Source organism: Onychostoma macrolepis, chromosome 20 (genome assembly GCF_012432095.1).
Source record: "Onychostoma macrolepis isolate SWU-2019 chromosome 20, ASM1243209v1, whole genome shotgun sequence".
Lineage (NCBI taxonomy): Eukaryota > Metazoa > Chordata > Actinopteri > Cypriniformes > Cyprinidae > Onychostoma > Onychostoma macrolepis.
Genome location: NC_081174.1, coordinates 4,308,212 through 4,328,638, shown reverse-complemented (window position 1 = coordinate 4,328,638; position 20,427 = coordinate 4,308,212). Strand labels below are relative to the sequence as shown.

Genomic DNA, 20,427 nt, shown 5'->3' with positions numbered 1-20,427 from the left:
ATTTACCTTCCTAGTTCCTGATTTAAAATATATGTGTTTCTTTTGTAGACTCCTTGTTGATCAGTTTTTATCTTTCACAGTAGGTTCAGCAAAGGGCAGGAGAAAGACTAATAATTGCTGTGGTCAATTGGATTCCTTCACTGCGATCAAATATGCCATTGTGTCCCTTTATATTCTGGTACTGCTCACCATATTTGGCCTCTGCATAGCAGGTAGGCATGTTTTATTTTTCTCTCTTTGTCATTGTCTCTGTCTTAAACCTTACACATTTGTTGGGACGAATGCTTTTACCGATGTTAGTCCAATTTATTTGACATATTTTGCTTTAACCTAATTTTATACTTTATTTAAATCATTATTTATTGTTAACAGACAGACTGGTTCTTTCTTAAATTAATCAAAAATACAACATTTAGATTAATTTGGCTGAAAAAAACAAATTGTCTGTGTATGTTTGGCAGTATAATTGAATGAGTTTTGAAATTGAATGGATTTGTGAATTAAATGGATTATAATAGCTCCACTTATAATGTTAGTCAAGATGCTAGTCATCTTAATTACTGTTTTTGTTACTGTACATTTTATATGTAAATTGCACTCTGTTATTGTTAATATTATCACATGTAAAATAGTGTTTGAGAAACAGCAAAGACACTTGTAACAGTATACAGTAAACAGCAATGTAACAGTAATATCACTTCTGCATGGGTTGTAAGAAATAGACATAAATATAAATAATAAACAATGAAGACAGGGATGTGATAAACAAAGATGATCAGTGAGATATATACAATTGAACAATATATACTGTATATATGAAGATAGGACAATATATTACATATAGAAAATACGATATAAAATTCAATGTAATATATAGTAATATATAGTGCAAATACGCAGTGTAGTGTGTGTGTGTGTGTGTGTGTGTGTGTGTGTGGTGTTGCACTTTCAGTTTCTGAGACAGGTTTATGGGAGTGGAAGGAGGGTTGGAGGAGGATTTATGCATTTGACAGATTTTTTTTTTTTAGAAGAAGCTTTAATTTTTGTTTTGTTTTGAATGATCTGTATCTCTTCCCATAGGGCAGAGGGGAGAACAGGTGATGTCCAGCATGAGTGGGGTCCTTTATAATACAGCTGGCTTTCTTTTGGAGTCGGCCAATGTCTCTGGGGGGAGGTAGTGTTGTGCCGATGACACGCTTTGCCACCTTCACCACCTGCTGCAGGTCCTTCCTGTTCTCCTCAGTGCATCTGGTAAACCGCACTATAATGCAGTAGGTCAGGAGGCTCTCTGTTGATGACCCTTAAAAGTTGGTCAGCAGGTGTTGAGGGAGGTCAGCATGTTTCAACTTCCTGAGGAAGTAGAGTCACTGTTGGGCCTTTCCCACCTGATGGGAGAGGTCCAGGTGAGGTCAGCCAAGATCTGCATGCCAGGGAACTTAAAGCTCTCTTTCCTCTCTACCACCTTCCCATGTATGCAGAGGGCAAAGTGCACAGTGTGCCTGGATCTATGGAAGTCAACTATACCTTGGTACCAAGTTCTTTGGTTTTTGATATGTTTAAGTCCAGGTGATTGAGGGAACACCATTCTGTCAGAAGCTGAACCTCCTTCTTTAGGCTGTTTCATTAATAGTCACTTTTCAACAGAAATTATCAGGAACAATTTGTCCCAGGAACAAATTGTTGCTGTCTGCATTTCCATCACGGTCTAAAGTACTGTGAAGATTAAGCAAATAGTCTGGTGATGTAGAACTGCGCGCGACTGGTAGTTCGGACTTCGCAAGTTCGACTCGGGAGTGTGAACTCCCGGGGATGGGACAACGCAAGTCTGGTAATTCTGCAAATGGAACAGCAGCGTACTTGATAACGTCAGTCAACTTGCTTTGAAAATTGCTACTGCAATTTTCCTCACTGTATTTACAATAAGACGAAAAATGATATAAAACACCACTGCCGCTTTTCATTTTCATTTAAACATAGGCTATTAATAGCTGCGGAAATGTATTTCAGGAAACGTACATATATTACAATGAAACAAAATATTACATCAAACAGTATTGCCTCTTTTCATTTTCATTTTAACATATTATTAGAATAAAGACCAAAGATTACCTGTTAGATTTACCCAAAATGAATTTTATCTCATGTTTAATCACTACAGAGACATCAGAGCCAGCAGCAAATGTCAGAAGGACTAGCCAAGTTTAGGCTGCTCTCAGCAGGAAACATGAGCACTGAGCGCCCGCTGATTGTCTGGAGCTCACGTCTCCGAAATCAGCAACGCATATTTTCAAATAGGCGCTGTCTTTATAAATAAACCATAGATTTGAGTTTTAAACAACTACATTCTTGCCTGAAATACTTTTAAAACTACATTTCATGGCACAATAACAGTAATATTTAAAAAAAATTATGTGAATAAATGGTGGTTGAAATACAATGCTGCGTGAACTCAACCAATCAGCATGTTTGGCACCCAAGTCCCACCCCCAAAAGTTCTGGACCTTTGAAACAGGGGCATGTTTACGTTATGGGGGGCCCTAAGCAAATCTCCGGGAGTGGGTTCCGGGGGTAGGAGAGATTGCTTTCCTTCCTAATCGGGAGAAATTGCGATCGCGGGAGAAATCATGTTCCTTTCTCCCCCTAGTGGTAGGGGTGGAAATCGCGAGGGCCCCCCTGGCTCATGGGGCCCCATGCAACTGCGTCGTGGGTAAATACGCTACTGCTTTGAAAAAGTACTACCTTGCCAGCAGGGACTTTCTGAGGGGTAAATTTTTACCCGGAACTTTATTTAGATCCTGGTTCCTGTGGTGGAAACACACCAAGTACCGCCTCAAAGTCCCTAGTTCCTGGGGAAAATTCCTGCGGTGAAAACAGGCTTATTGTGTGTTATCAGTCCTACCATGGTAGTATCGTCAGCAAATTTGACGATTGTGTTGGTAGGATGGATGGGGGAGCAATCATGTGTGAAGAGCGAGTAGAGGAGGGGGCTGAGGACCCAGCTCTGTGGTGTGCCACTCTCATAGTGGATGATGTGTGATCTCCCATCCTGATGTTCTGGGGCCTGTTGCTCAGGAAGTCTAGTATCTATGTACACAGCAAACTACTTAAGCCCAGTTTGCTCAGATTTGGAACCAGTTTGTGAGGGATAACTGTATTAAAAGCAGAGCTGAAATCCACAAACAGCATTCTTACATAGATGATTTCTTTATTAGTTTTTGTTTCAGACACACTTTCAGCACAAACCTTTATAAATGAAAGGACATCTGATGTGTCCCTCCAGGTCTGTCCCCTCAGCAAAAATTGCCCAGTCTCCTCTGCTCATTGTAACTATTCTTACCGGAGTGAACAGTCCTATCCGCTCTGAAGACAGCGTGACAGCTTAAGCGACCAGGTGTTGGCAAGCGGTTTGCACAGGTTAGCTTTTAGCTTCGCTTGAAGGTCCCCTCTCTTGCCTCTCGTCTGCTTTCTGTGCCTTCGTCATCTACGCAATCTCAGTGAATAGAATGTCCTGAGGGATAAAGTTCCGGTTATTATTGTCCCAAGCACAGTGAATGTTGTCTGCAACCTTTATCAGATCGGCTCTACTGTACTGCACATGTGTGTACTCACACTAGGCATGGTTGCCTTGTTCTGAGCCCGAGTGTGATTGTCCCCCTCCATGCTCCCCCACTAGCCTGCACTTACATTGCTTGTGTCATTATGGTTCAACTTTTTCTTTTAGAAGAAACGTGCTTTCACTAATAGACAGTTTGATCACTTATGCAGCACCGCAATTTTCATTTAATTGAGCTGCACATATCAGAACATTATTGCAAAGGCAGATGAAGCTAATGGTGGAACTTGGACATTTACTCACAAACTACAATTACTGCTCATTAATATAGTGAGAACCAGACCCGTTTTAAACCTAAACTTAACTCATGTAGTTACCTTATATTACCCAGTACTCTATTAGGTAAGTACTGGGTACGTACTGTAAAATAAAGTGCAACCCAAATTATTTACCCAGAATTATACATAAAGTGAACTGAATTCCCAATTAATGGACAGTTATTGACAGTTGATTTTTTAAAGGAAGACAAAAGCTGACTTTGCTTATATTGCCCTTTTCCCTGACTCTGTAGCACAGGCAAAATTTAATCAAGCCCACAGCAGGACACCAAGGCCAGGTTTCAGTGCTTATATGTGGGCTGACCCGCAACGAACCCAGGAGACCATAGAGATATTTAGGTATTTCCCTTGCAAGTGCAGATTATTTTATCTTTGTTCACTAAAGTTCTGCACAACTAGCATCCATTTCCATAGTAACTCCTGCATTCAGCACACTGTTTCTGTGTTTACTGTGGGAAAATGTGGATTTTTTACCTCTATGTCGACTGATCTAACTCAGAACCACATTTCTGGAACTGCAAATAAGCAATGTTCGGTTTAATCAATTCAGAGCTTAAAGAACAGACTTTCTGGTATATCTCTGTTCACTAAATTATTACCTGTTATGCATCTCTGTGTATTAATTGCCTTCACTGCATTTGAGTCATGAATTTTAGATTCTGACTTAGATTCAGTTAGATTTACTGAAAATAGAGTGTGTTTTTTTCAGTGCAACTCAACAGACAACATTGCAATAACATTGCAACATGGTGTTGATAAATGTATTGTGTTTACAGTGCATTCTCATTTTATTTTATTTAGTACTTTTGTAGTTCAGCATTCAGTGCACAGAAAAAAAATTGGCTCAGTGCTGAATCTTTTCTTGCAGCTATTCAGAACTGCTGTACTCACATTTAGAGTGAATGTTGTTATTTCTTTTAAAATTAACTTGTCATTCATTTTAAAAATGTGCCACTTACACGTTGCTTGTGAAAGCTATCTAAAGCAATTTGTTGTGCCTTATGGAAATTGACTTAAACAATGGCTCTTAACAAAATGGGTTGTGACTGTGCAGTTCTGTTTGGGTTGTAGTAAGTCAGCAGAGAATATTCAGTCAGTGTATTCTTACTTTATGTGATCTTATGCTTTATTGTTGTTAAACAGCACTTGGTCTAAAGTACTGGACAGATTTGTATTGTGGATCAACAACCAAACCTGAAAGACATCCAAGAATTGATGAAACTGCAATATATACAAGTCTTTCGACATCCATGTCAGTGTATAAACAAGTTTGTTCCTCTAAACAGTCTTTGGTGTTGTCTGCCCAAATAATTAGGCAGAATAATCCTAAAATGGATCCTCTCAGTGAGTAGGATGAAGAGTAATAAAAATAAAAAAAGGTCTGTTGTGGCTTTTTATTTTCTTATAAACCCCCACTGTGGTTGTAGAAAGCAAATTACAATGGCATTACAAAGAGACAGTGAGAAATGAGAATAAATGATTTACTGCTTTATTGTTCATGTTATTGCAATAGTTTTGTTGTCTTCTCTGTGTGGTTTAATCAATAAAGCTAATTTCTTTGAGCATTTGGGTTTACAATGTATGGACAGATTCTCTGATCAGATTTCATCTGCCTTTGTCTTAGTGCAAAATCGGTTCTAATTCTTAGCCTCCAATAACAGTTAGAAAAGTCAATAATTTAGTCAGAAATTTTGGCTTGCAGTCCTTTATTGAAATGTGCCCTGGAGAATGTATGCAGTCTAGAAATGTACTCTTTCACCCAGTAACGACAGACTCCAGATACTCGCTACTTTTCTTTTTCCAGGCAAAGCATTATTTCAGTGGTCTGCTTCGGTTTGTGCTCTACGTCACTCAGCTTTAGGCAGGTGCCAACATGGACCAGCTGCATGACAACATGTCCTCATCCTTGAAAAGTGGAATATAAATATATATGTTTCTGTTTTTGCTACGTTTTGGGTTGTCCTTTATGGTAAGTGCCTAGTGTAAAATCTGGATCTTAAAGCAATAATCCTGTGTTAAAACACTAGACTGCAGATTTATTCAGTGTTTTTTTTTTTTGTATTAAATGCTGGGCAGCACAGGCACACACACTGTTGAATGAGTCATTCACAGCACAAGCCATGACATCATTCATCTGTTTACTTGAAATTTAATATGCAACGGGGGGAGAAAAATCTAGAAGTGAAGAAAAAAACAGAGGTGGAGGGAAATTAAGTGCTCTTTTGAATTGCAGTGTTTTAGAACACGACTCATACTGTTTAAATTTTTCCCACACATTCTGAACATGCAGCAAGCAGCAATTCAGGCATCTCATGAAGTGATTGAACAAGGCTGATTCTCTGTAAACACATGCCAGGACACTACATGAGTTACTTCAATGCAGGGCTGCTGCAGCCTTAGCTGTCAGTCGACGCGGCCCTCAAGATCCAAACAAATACAGGATGTACATTAATAAATGAGGTGAGGAAAATCACAGCACTGGCAAAACTCCTTATGGTACGACAAATCTAGGGGTTGATTTAGATTTACCGGAGAGTTATAAGAGCAAATACGTTAAGATCTCTTAAGTATTTTAATGAAATCTAACAGTAGCATTTTTCAAATTAACATTAAAGGTGACTTTATGTTTTATGTTTTAAAGGTAACCTTTTCTGTGTTTAAGTGCTATAATAGGGTCCCTGGTGCATCTACCAACCCAGAAAACATGAAAAAGAACAAACCTGTAAATTTTTTTGGTAAGCCTTCTGCAAAGTTGTGAAAAAAATTGTGAAAAAGTTGTGTCAGATTTCGCTTAAGAAATGTCACACTTTTAAAAAGCAAACCCCATATAGAATACACAAACCTCTCAAAACTATAGTAGTTCTCTTACCATGAATTATCAGTCGCAGGGTGGCTGGCCTGCTCATGTCATTCTTGATGCTTGCCTCATCCTTCCCTTGGGTCAAAACGACCCGAAACTGATTTTCAAAGATTTGTTAAAAATCGAGCGCTGATCGTTATGTCTAGAAAAGAGCGCTGATCGTTATGATCCAAGACGTCAGGACTTTGTCACACTTGCACCGGGAACACACACACAAAAAATTGGAGTGGATTCGAAGATGTTAAGTGGGCATGAAAAAAAAAGTAAAAGTAATTGTCCCTCGCGGGTCAATTTGACCCGGAGCCAAAAAAGACTAGAATTCATGAAAAAACTGTAGATTTTTTAAATTGAATTCTGTCACACTTGCTCACAGAGCACACACAAAAAAATTGAGTCCATTCGATGATTTTACGTGGGTGTAATAAAAAAAGTAAAAAAATGTAACCCGGCCAGGGGAATTTGACCCGCCGATAGGAATCAATGGAATGCCCAAAAAACCAGCATTTTTTTTTTTTTTTTTTGTGGATTTTTTTTACCATACAAAATCTGACATAATTCAGGAAAGATGCATACCCAAATGAAGGACTGAGACTGCAGAATGTCCCCAATGCAGAAAAAACTCACATATCCATACACACAGGCACACACACAAACACGCACATGGTACACACACTCCCATAGACATAAATTATAACATAAATAATGTTTCTGCTGGGAAATGAATATCATTTTGACTATGAATATCACTTTTTCCTTTTTGTTTTTGACCAAACACAGTTAAATTTGAGTGATGAGGTGAAGACCAATCATTTGATATCATATTTGTATTTTTAAATTTATCTTTTATTTTTATTACATATTTATGAAAATTTATGGATTTGCATATGTTTGGATTAAAATCCAGTGTAATTTTTTTTTTTTTACAAAATATAATTTTTTTAATGTTTTTATATATATCTGAAAGCCTTGATAAAAATCTGAAAGCTAAATGAAGCCTCAAGTTTGTGTAGTTTTAAAGATTTCACATGTTGAGCTCAGTTGAGAATCTCCATAGGATTCAATAGGCCTATCTAGTGGCTGAAAATATAAATGCAATTTATGGGGGGGGGGTTGAAATTATGTATGCAAATGTGCTAATTTGCATGAAAAAATCCAGAATTTAAGGAAAATAAAATAAAAATCACCAAAAATAATAACAAAACCTACATAAATAATTTGAAAAAAAAAATGTAAAAAAAAGATTTTAAAAAAAATTTCAGGACTAAAAAATAAAGTGTAATGTTGATGGTCTTCAGGTCATTTTGACCCACGAGGGACACTTTGGTTAGAGGTTTGGGAGGGATGAATGAGTGTTAAAACAAAAAAAATACAAAAAAGAAAACTAATTCTAAAACTAGAAAGGCAGCTAGCCATAAAACTTGTTTAACCTAGCTAACATACGATTGTATTTTCTCAATAGGCTACTGGCCAAACATTAACTACTAACACCTGAAAAAAATTTCACATTAGTTAACCTAATGTTCATATTGTCAGTCCTGTGTCGTGTGTGTGTCATGCGTTTCCCTCTTGTGTCTATATTTGGTCATGTTCATGTCCTTGTTAAGTTTGATTGTTTATGATTTCGTTTCCAGCTGTGTGTCTAATTATCTTTTGTATTTAGTTCCTGCCTGTTTATTCTTTTTGGTTTGGTCTATTCTTTACTCCCGGTGTTCCTGTGTGTCTGCCCTGCCTTTTCTTGCCCTGTTTGAGTTTATTAAAGACTATTATTTTGAAGTTACTCCTCGTCTCTGTGTTCTTCGTTCCTCCTCGTTGTGTGCACCATGACAGAAGACCAGACCTAAACAGTAATCGGCGCCCACTCACCTCGTTTTGTTTTGTTTGTTTGTTTTATTTTTAAAGTTTTTGTTTTGGTTCCTGTCTGTCTCGCGGCATGGAAGTCGCCGCTCGTTGTCCCACCATAGCCCGCTGATAAAGTGAAGGAGTTCGGCGGGATCGCCGCAAGTGCCGCGAGTCCCTCAAGCCCGCCGTTCGCGGGGAAATTGACGCCGCCGTCCGCAGCTCCCTCAAGCCCGCCTTTCTCCACGGGCTCCACGCGGATATCATCACCCCCGTCCGCGGCTCCCTCAAGCCCACCGATCGCGGGGAAATTGACGCCGCTGTCCGCAGCTCCCTCAAGCCCGCCGTTCGTGGGGATATCATCGCCCCCGTCCACGGCTCACCCAAGCCCGCCTGCAGTTTTTGTGGTAAGCCCACTGGCCCGCCGCTGACTCAAGCCCACCGGCCACCACCACGGATCCAGTTCCCCAGTTTCAGCCAGGAGTGCCGTTCCCAGGTCCCATGGATCCAGTTCCCCAGTCTCGGCCAGGAGTGCCGTTCCCAGTGTCCTGACCAGAGTCCAGTGCAGGCTCCTTCCCCTGACCATAGTCAGGCCATTTTTAAGTCTTTCCAGTCTAGTCTTATCATATCCATGGAGACTCGTCGGGGGCAGGCGGCGCTTCTAGTCACAGAGGCCATTCCCAGCTGCCTGTCTCTCCTGTTGCAGATGTGGAGGCAGTTCCTGAGATCACCCTGAGATAGGACCTCAGATTCTGAGCTTGCCCTCAGAGGGTTTCCTGCTCCTGTGGATTGTCCTGTTCCTGTGTGGATTGCCCTGTTCCTGTTTGTTTAGCCCCGGAGGGCTCCTGATACCGCGTAGTTGCCCCATGGATTTTTTTTGGGGGGGGGGTAGAAGGGTTCCGGCTGTAAGGGCTGGGCCGGGCCTAGCCGAGGGGACCGAGGCCACGGCCCCGAAGATGACCTGCCATGGCCTCCTGAGCTCCCTGCACCACCATGGCCTCCGTTCTGTATGTTCCATCCTGGAGGATATATATACAGGTGCATCTCAATAAATTAGAATGTTGTGGAAAAGTTCATTTATTTCAGTAATTCAACTCAAATTGTATAACTCATTTATTAAATAAATTCAATGCACACAGACTGAAGTAGTTTAAGTCTTTGGTTATTTTAATTGTGATGATTTTGGCTCACATTTAACAAAAACCCACCAATTCACTATCTCAACAAATAGATTTAGATTTAGATTTAGTCATTTTGCAGGCGCTTTTATCCAAAGCGACTTACAATTGGGGAATACATAAAGCGATTCATCTTGAAGAGGCAATCAGACAGACGAAGTGCTTGCAACACCAAGTCTCAGGCATTGTTCAAATAAATACAAACTACCAAAGGAAGGAATAAGTAAAGAGAATTTTTATTTATTTATTTATTTTTTTTTTTTTAAGTTTAGGATGAAGTCAAGTGCTGTCGAAAGAGATGAGTTTTCAGTTGTTGCTTGAAGATTGACAGGGATCCGGCAATCCGGATAGGGGTGGGAAGATCGTTCCACCAGCCAGGAATGGTGAACGAGAATGTTCTGGAGAGTGATTTTGAGCCTCTCTGTGATGGTACCACGAGGCGTCGCTCACTAGCAGATCTCAGATTTCTGGAGGGGATGTAGTTTGTTAGTAGAGAGTGCAAGTAAACGGGTGCTGAGCCAGTGGTTGTTCTATATGCAAGCATCAGTGTCTTGAACTTGATGCGAGCCGCGACTGGTAGCCAGTGCAGGGAGATAAAGAGAGGTGTAACATGGGCTCTTTTTGGCTCGTTGAAGACCAGTCGTGCCGCTGCATTCTGAATCATTTGTAGAGGTTTGACTGTGTTAGACGGAAGTCCAGCCAGAAGAGCATTGCAATAGTCCAGCCTAGAAATGACAAGGGCCTGGACAAGAAGTTGTGCAGCATGCTCTGTCAGAAAGGGCCTGATCTTTCTGATGTTATACAATGCAAACCTGCAAGATCGAGCAGTCTTTGCAATGTGGTCTTTGAACGTCAGCTGATCATCAAAGATTATCAAACAAATTTGAATACTTCATAAGACCAATAAAAAAAAACACTTTTAGTGAATTGTTGGCCTTCTGGAAAGTATGTTCATTTACTGTATATGTACTCAATACTTGGTAGGGACTCCTTTTGCTTTAAATTACTGCCTCAATTCAGCGTGGCATGGAGGTGATCAGTTTGTGGCACTGCTGAGGTGGTATGGAAGCCCAGGTTTCTTTGACAGTGGCCTTCAGCTCATCTGCATTTTTTGGTCTCTTGTTTCTCATTTTCCTCTTGACAATACTTTTGTATTGTATTGTATTGAGAATCTATGGGGTTCAGGTCTGGTGAGTTTGCTGGCCAGTCAAGCACACCAACACCATGGTCATTTAACCAACTTTTGGTGCTTTTGGCAGTGTGTGCAGGTGCCAAATCCTGCTAGAAAATGAAATCAGCATCTTTAAAAAGCTGGTCAGCAGAAGGAAGCATGAAGTGCTCCAAAATGTCTTGGTAAACGGGTGCAGTGACTTTAGTTTTCAAAAAACACAATGGACCAACACCAGCAGATGACATTGCACCCCAAATCATCACAGACTGTGGAAACTTAACACTGGACTTCAAGCAACTTGGGCTATGAGCTTCTCCACCCTTCTTCCAGACTCTAGGACCTTGGTTTCCAAATGAAATACAAAACTTGCTCTCATCTGAAAAGAGGACTTTGGACCACTGGGCAACAGTCCAGTTCTTCTTCTCCTTAGCCCAGGTAAGAAGCCTCTGACGTTGTCTGTGGTTCAGGAGAGGACAACTGTAGCCAAATTCCTCGACACGTCTGTGTGTGGTGGCTCTTGATGCCTTGACCCCAGCCTCAGTCCATTCCTTGTGAAGTTCACCCAAATTCTTGAATCGATTTTGCTTGACAATCCTCATAAGGTTGCGGTTCTCTCGGTTGGTTGTGCATCTTTTTCTTCCACACTTTTTCCTTCCACTCAACTTTCTGTTAACATGCTTGGATACAGCACTCTGTGAACAGCCAGCTTCTTTGGCAGTGAATGTTTGTGGCTTACCCTCCTTGTGAAGGGTGTCAATGATTGTCTTCTGGACAACTGTCAGATCAGCAGTCTTCCCCATGATTGTGTAGCTAGTGAACCAAACTGAGAGACCATTTTGAAGGCTCAGGAAACCTTTGCAGGTGTTTTGAGTTGATTAGCTGATTGGCATGTCACCATATTCTAATTTGTTGAGATAGTGAATTGGTGGGTTTTTGTTAAATGTGAGCCAAAATCATCACAATTAAAATAACCAAAGACTTAAACTACTTCAGTATGTGTGCATTGAATTTATTTAATACACAAGTTTCACAATTTGAGTTGAATTACTGAAATAAATGAATTTTTCCACGACATTCTAATTTATTGAGATGCACCTGTATATATATATATTTTTTACAGCATATTTTAGTTTTGTGACCAATGTAACACTGACCACACAGCTTTGACAACTCACCAAATATATTTTATTGTTGTCAATTGATATTATATGAGAATGTATACAGTCTTGCGGATTTGCTGCTGCTGCAGTGCAAGTTCAGAGCTGCTGCTAAAACATATACAGGCTGCATTGAGCATATACGCAAATCTAGATTTCAGTAGTACTACAGAGAAGGATGGTGTCAGTGTCTGTGAAAACTGCAGTGAGACCAGCTTACAGCAATAACTGAAGAAGACTATTGAAATGTTAAGGTCGTATCATCTTGCACAAAGAAGTATGTGAGGTGAGGTTGTGAGGTCAATGCTAGTTATCTGAGTTTAGTACAAGTCATGTATTAGTTTGGTTGCAGTGATTAATCTGAGTTGTGGGATTTGTTTCTTGTGACCAAGCTTGGATCAACCATGAATGTCAATATAAAATAACTCTTTTTCAACTTTTCTCCTTTTCCAGTATCAAAATCCCATGCCTCCTCAAAGAGGGAGGAAGCACTGCTGGAGAATGTGACTCGTCTGGGAGAGCACTCTGAGACCTTGCAGAGATCTCTCAGCCAACTGCCCTCCCAAAGCGACCTTCTGGAGAACATCTGGAAGCTTGAGAGCCTCTTCCATAATCATAGCGAACAGCTGCAGCTGTTAGGTAACCACCAAAATGTGCAGCAGAAGAGTCTAGAAAGTTATTTATACTTACGTGATAGTCAAACATGTTTTTAATAACTCTAATTACACCTACTAATTTATTTTGCAGTGTGTAGAGGAAGTAACCCTAATATTTTGTTTGTCTTACTTTGATATATAGAAAATGCACAGTATGCAAAAACATATTTCTTTATAATAGTTTGTTAAAAAAAAAAAAAAATACTGGCACTCTGAGAAACATAATTTTAAAGTCTATAAGGGGCTAAGGACAGTAAGTCTAGAGTCTAAAAGTAAGTCTCCCTTGCTCAAGAAATATTAACTCCAGTTTTGAAGCATGTTTTTCTCCAGCTGTATGCTGCCATTCCATTTAATTGAAAATATGTAGTATACAATGAGATGTGTGTTCGTGTTCTTAAGCCTGCATTAAGAACTTTTTTTTTCTTTTTTTTTCTAGTATTGTATTCCATATAGGATTATAGACTACACGCTAATGTCAATATTCCAGTTATATTTGTATATGTTTGACATGTCATGCATAATTAATTGGCACCTATGTGCAATTTTGATGACGGCAATGCATGAAGGCAGTAGAGGCTTTAAAAAAGATGCCAAAGAAATGTAACCCTTTAGGCGCCAGGGATTTTTGGAAAAAAATGCTGAATTTTGACATCAAGATGTCAAAAGCTTGTGGCATGAAAGGGCTTAAAGATAGAGATCTACTGTAAATTAGAAAAATGTTGAGCATGACCGAAAGTTTATGTGGGGTGTAAATATACTCATCTAATTTGCATATTATGACATCATCAGGGGGCGGCCCTCTTGAATTTCATAATATTCAGGAAATAGTAGATATTGAATTGATGTTTGAACTTATTTGCATGTTTTTTTTTTTTTTGTCTTTTTATCCTCATTCCAAATGATCAGAAAAGAGGAAACCAACAAAAAAACAGGAGAAAGTACTAAATTATTACTATATTACTATACTGTATAGTAGTAAAACGCATGTGAACAGTAGCCAACATTTTTATCATTTCATCATTAATATTCAGGAAATAATAGATATTGAATGGATATTTGAACTTATTTGCATATTTTTTTTGTTGTTGTTGTTTTTGTCTTTTTATCCTCATTCCAAATGATCAGGAAAAGAGGAAATCAACAGTAAAACAGAAAAAAGTATTAAATTATTACTATATTACTATGCCATAGTAAAATACATGTGCCTATTTTTTGATCAGTTGACCAGCTATCTACACTTTGAATAGGAACGTGACATAATTTTGGTCTAAAATCGAAGTACCACATGTCTACCATCTAGTGGTGGGGAATACAAATGAGATATTACACCATATTAGGAACTACAGTCTATTTCATGAAGTATGACGTCTTGTCGCAATTTTGCAACTTCGGCGCTTAGAGGGTTAATGTATCATAATAGTAATAAATAAATATATAAAATACATACATTTCCAATATAGTGCTACTGTACAAATAAGCATACATAAAATGGCAGATCTCGACACGTGGTGCTGGGGGAGGTGGAAGGTTTCAGAGAATTCTTCACGGGTCCATCCAAACCCAAGGACCCAAGACCCATATGGGTTTGGGTCCATATTTTAAACAGTCAATCGGGTCCTGGTTGTGTTCCAATCTATTACTCGGGTCCCGGGGTTTGTGTGTAATACTTGAGTCAATCTGAGAAAACCCGGGCGTGATCAGAGTCAGTCAGTGCCGATGATGATGAATTATGGAAGTGCTGTGCTTGTGTTTTTTTTTGTAACTTGCAACATTGTAAAATTAAAATGAGAATGTGCAAGCTGAGAAATAAGTTGAAAAAAAAACAACACAAGCGCTACCTCAACTGTCAGACGCAGAGCGGGCGGAGTTAAGGGTAGCGTGGTCATGGATACCTTCTTCGCTGATGTGGGAAAAAAAAGCAACAGAAAATGAATATAAAGTTTTGTGTGCAACAAGAAAATTTATTTCAGGGAGAGGCCAAACAATACCAAGTACATGTAAACAGTATACGCATGCGGCTTTTGGGCCGTGTTTTCCAACATCATTTGAAAACATAGGGAAGATCAACCACTAGAAACTGGATCTCAGGTATGGTGGGTGGGTTTAGTGAGTAGGGACAATGAGTAAAGACCAATAAGGGACTGTTTTACAGCTAGATCGCTCTTGGATTGGATTGATTTTGATTGACAGCTCTTTCATTTACCAAATCACCATAGAATAGAAGCTCACAGCTGGAAGATCAACACTCAATTACCCGGATCTTAATACTTCTTATTATATACAGTATCTCACAAAAGTGAGTACACCCCTCACATTTCGGCAATCATTTTATTATATCTTTTCAAGAGACAATTCTAAATAAATGAAACTTGGATATATTTTAGAGTAGTCAATGTGCAACTTGTATTGTAAAGATTTACTGTCCTCTAAAAATAACTCAACATACAGCCATTATTGTCAAAAAAGCTGGCTTTTTTTTAAGTTCATGGTTATTGTCAAAAAAGTGACTTAGTACACCCTAAGTGATAACAGCTATACGTCGTTTAACCATGCAAAGCCACGTCCTATTCATCATGTTCATGTTTTGTCTGTTTGACAGGACCATACAAATTTGTGTATCTTGTATTAGAGCAGTTAAAATTTGGTACTTTGAGTACAATTCTCCCATACTGACCACTGGATGTGCAACATGGCACCTCATGGCAAAAAACTCATTGTGTTGCAATACTTTTTCACAGATCGTTTTGTTCAGGCTGTCACGAATCTGGTCTGCACTTCCGTTCATTCACCACCAGAGGTCACTCACTCACCACATTGACTTTCACCCCACACATCACAATGGACTACGTTTCCCATCAGCCATCTCACCAATCACACGCTCACCTGATCACACACACACAGCTGTAAACAATCACACTCTCTACTTAAACCCTGGACTTTCCTTCCGTCACTGCCGAGTATTGTATGCATTATCGCTGCCCTACAGAGCCCCGTTAGTTTTCCTAGTCTTGCCTTGCCTTGCCTTGCCTTGCCTTGCCTCGCCTAGCCCTGCCTTTGTTCGGATTGTTTCCCCCTGCCTGGACTATCGCTGACGTTTTGGATTACCTCTCCAGTCTCGCCCCTTTGGATACTGTTCGCCGATCGTCGACCCACGCTTGTCTTTGTTTACTCTTTGTCTCACCCATGTTATACCTGTTTGCCATTGTTTGACCCTGCAAGTTATGACCACGTCTCTGCTCGATAAAAGTCTGCAGATGGATCCGCACGTCTCACGTCTCGTCAGCCCCATGACACAGGCAGTGTAGTTAATTTCTAAGTTTCCCTACCTTTTGGTTGTATTAATGCCATATATGGACAATAGCATAATTCCAAATTACAAAATGAGCTGAAGCAACACAACATTATTTCATAATCATTAGTTCATTTAAATTTTTCAAATGGAAGTCAACTTAATAATTTAGTGTTGAGTCTTCATGAATAATTTTAGTTGTCAGAATTAACTGAACAGAGGGTTTGTACTTTCCAGTGTGTTTTTCATGAGACTGCATTAGAAAACTAGGGGCCAAAGGAGTGTCCCTTTCAGATGTTAAAATTATGGGAGGACAGTATTTAAATGAAATGATTTACTAAGGTTTGCTGTAGTCACTTTATTGGTAAAAAAAAAAGAAAAAAGCATCTTCACCCATTTTTCGCTTGACATACCTGCTCTTGGTAGACTGCGTTGGTCATTATGGATATGAGCTGTGTCTGTGTTGTTTAAATTGTGCATTGTCAGTAGATCATCCACAGAACTATCTGCGTTTTTATGGGATTGAGGTCTCACTCTCATTTGCCCTGTTTAGTAAATTTGGCCTTATATTTTACAATTAAAGGTAACACTTTAGATTAGGCAACACAATTCACTATTAACTCGTTGCTAAGTAGCATGTATATTACTAGCATATTGACTATTTATTAGTATTTACAAAGCACATATTAATGCGTTATTCTGCATGACCATATTCTGGATCCCTAAACCCCATCCAATACCCAAGCATACCATACTACAAAAGCTACCTTTCTTACTATCAATAAGCAGTAGGAGTTTATTGAGGGAAAACTCTTTTCATTGACGTGAAATACTTGTAAGTGATAATGTTTTGTTATATGGGAGATTTAGAAGAGTTCCCCTTAGTTAAATTGAGTTCATAGAATGAGCTTTTATTATTATTAGTTGTTTAAATGCTGGATGGAAGAGCAGAAACTGGAAATGTTGCCTTATTTACATCAGTGGCATCTGGCAATATTATGAGATACATTAAACAACGGAAGAGGCATTACTGTAATTTACATAGTTATACCTAGGCACATCTACAGTATAATGTTGTAAACGTTGGAAAATCTGGAATGTTTTTAACAGTAAATTTTAAAATGTAAAACAATAAATGACATAACATTCTGCACTACTTCTTGGTCACTAATTGAATAAGACAATTTGTGACATTGACTGGCTTAATTGCCTTGTACAGATGCACAAACTTTTTTGATTGCAATGAAGTACACAAATTGCTCTTTGACAAAAATAAATCTTAATGTTACCTTGTCAAAATGAGATTGAGCATGTCATCAAATTAGTATGCTGATAATATAACAAAATAAGTTGTAATTACATTTATCCATTTGGCAGATGCTTCTAAAGCATCTTTCTCACTTTATATTAAGTGTCTTTAACTAATATGTACTAACATTTAAATTAATAACTTGATACAATTCACGTGTTTTTAATTAAAGTGTTGACCCTATGTTACGGGGCTGACGAGACGAGAGGCGTGCGGATCCATTTGCAGACTTTTATTAGGCAGAGACGTGGTCATAACAGGCAGGGTCAAACAGTGGCAAACAGGTATAACAGGGGCGAGACAAAGAGTAAACAGAGACAAGCGTGGGTCGATGATCAGCGAACAGTATCCAAAGGGGCGAGACAGGAGAGGTAGTACAAAACGTCAGCGATAGTCCAGGCAGGGGAAAACATGATAAAACAACAAAGGCAAGGCAAGGGAAACTAACAGGGCTCTGTAGGGCAGCGACAATGCATACAATACTCGGCAACGAGGGAGAGAATGTCCAGGGTTGAAATAGTGTGTGTGATTAGTGATGCTGTGTGATCAGGTGTGCATGTGATTAGAGCAATGAGTGATTGGTGACAGCTGTGTGCGTGTGATTGGGGAGATGGCTGATGGGAAATGCAGTCCATGTAATGTGTGGTGTCCTCTAGTGGTAAATGAACGGGAGTGCAGACCAGATTAGTGACACCCTACCTGTACCCATTTTTAAATCTAACCATGCCACGGAACTTGTACTACCTAACCTTAACCCAAAGGTAAGTACATAGTGTATAGGCCCATACATTTAGAAACATTAAATGCATTCCCTGAAGATTTAACCCGTGCCATTACTAGCCCCACAGTCTATTGTTTGAGCTACATGAACACTTATTTGAGTCTACCTGGATTTGAGCTCCCTTTGTGAACAAAGCCTAGGTCACATCAACATAAAAATGAGTTTGCATGTGCAAGTGTAATTAATACTGTCCTCACACTTCTGTTATTAATATGACCAGGGCGACTGGCACAGGGCTTAGAGCGTGACATTAAAGATCTACAGGCCTTCTCCGAACACACCACAGACTCTGTGGCTCAACTCTGGGAGCATCTGGCCATGATCAGCCACTCCAGCCAGAGGAACATCAGCAGTCTGGGAGAAGACTTAGCCTTTGCTGCTGGCTCTATTCGAACCCAGGACGCAATTTTAAAGACAATGGTGGTGAATGTAGAGACGCTACAGGAGCGTCTGGAGGAGGTGGGATGGTCAGTACAGACTTTAAACCATTCGCTTAGTGGAGATGTGAGCCTGCACCAGGTGAAAATCTGTGAACTGCAGGAGAAGATTGGAAATGTGTCTCATGATGCCACAAGCATGAGGATCACACAGTTACACCTGGAGGAGCAGCTCAGGAATGAGATTGAAGTGCTGAATGTCATCACCGCAGATCTGAGGCTAAAGGAATGGGAGCACTCCATGGCACTCAAAAACCTAACTGTATTACAAGGTAGGATTTGTTCCTTTTTATTATTGTCTCAATTATGGACAATTTTACTAAAAATAAAAGCAGTTGTTGGGGAAAGTGTTTAGAGTTTGATGGCTGTGTCGAGCAACTAACAGTCTTTTTTTTTTACTGACAAATTGAATACACATGTTAAAAGTATAATAATATTGCAAATTGCTTAACAGAAGTTGCAGGCACTTCCGAGTAGTAGTATTAATAATAAATACTTTTAGTGGAACATTATAGATATGTTTCATACCTCAATTTATGTGGTTTGACGTTTTTCTTCAGTGACTGAAAGATTGCTGATAGTGTTTGGTTGCCGTAGAAAGTTTTACCCTTTGTGCTTGACAGAAATTTGGTCAGTTGCCAGTTCATGCATTAAAAATGTGTTAGTCAGAGAATTCACTAAACATTTTATACTCTTTTGATTTTTGATAAAGGCTGTACAGTCTTGTATCTGACATTCTGTCCTACCTGATGATGCCACGAGATTATAGTAAATCTTGTCTGTCCACAATAAACATGAAAATGGAGCCATAAACATGAAATACATAAACAATACATAATATAGAACACTTTGTGTATGTGAATGTATAGTATGTGTGTGTGTACCTGGTATTCACTACGTGATGAGGACCAAAAGTCCCCACAAGTATAGTAATACCAGTATATTTCACCCTTGTGGAGACATTTTATGGTGAGGGGTAGGTTTAGGTGTAGGGTTAGGGTAAGGGGACAGATAATACAGTTTGTACAGTAAAACCATTATGCCTATGGAGTGTCCGTGTGTGTGTGTGTGTGTGTGTGGTGGTGGTGGTGGTGGGGGGGGGGGGGTTCTGTGTGTAAAGCACTATTTTGAAGAGTACACAAAAGGGAACCCACAACGGAAAGAAACTGTTCAAAATTAAGCAAAACAATGGAGAATGTTTGCTACTTACAGCAACGTGAGAGAAAGCTGCTCATACGGGAGACAAGTGTATGCCAGTTACATAGTGCATGTACTGTAAAAGTGATTCAAAAATAAAAATAAAAATAAATGGCTTTTTTGATGGCCAATGTAGATGAGCTATAATAATTAAACATTAATTTGATCATGAACCAATTAACAGAAAGTATTGGTTGGGCAAACAAATAGTTCTGCCCCACAATTGGTTGAGTCAGTGTTCCTGTGTCAGGGCTTCTTGTGATGCTCAAACAAACATTTGAAAGCATCACAGAGTAACAGTTCTGGGAGAAATCAGCTTGTGAATGGAATACTTATAATGACAGGACAGAGTAATTTAAATATAAAACTACCAGATTTTGCTTAATCGCAACGTTTAATTGCAACATTTAATCATTGTAGTTAATAGTGTTCACCGTCTGTTTGATTACGTGTAATTTGTAACTAACTGCATGATTCTTACTGTACATTTCTGCCATAGTCAACACTAATAACCTACTCCTTTCATATAATGTAGAAACTCAACGATTTGTATCGTGAAAAGCACTGTACAAATAAACTTGAATTGAATTAATTTAGCAATAGAAAAGAAACAACAAGTCATTTTTTAAAGAACAGAGTAAAAGTACATTTTACTCAAAGGTCTC

General features: G+C 39.2%; 1 protein-coding gene across 2 annotated transcripts in view; it reads left to right on the top strand.

Annotated features, from left to right (window-relative positions):
- scara5 (scavenger receptor class A, member 5 (putative)) overlaps nt 1–20,427 on the top strand; it is a 67,647-nt gene that overhangs the window by 26,921 nt on the left and 20,299 nt on the right. The window contains exons 1-4 of one of the 2 annotated variants that reach the window (XM_058756582.1): nt 4,985–6,351; nt 6,554–6,626; nt 12,547–12,732; nt 18,349–18,837. In XM_058756582.1, coding sequence (XP_058612565.1) covers nt 6,596–6,626; nt 12,547–12,732; nt 18,349–18,837 — 706 coding nt within the window. In that variant the 5' untranslated portion in view covers nt 4,985–6,351; nt 6,554–6,595. Of the gene's footprint in view, nt 1–80; nt 213–4,984; nt 6,352–6,553; nt 6,627–12,546; nt 12,733–18,348; nt 18,838–20,427 lie in introns of those variants that run through there. The other variant, XM_058756581.1, reaches the window with a different exon arrangement.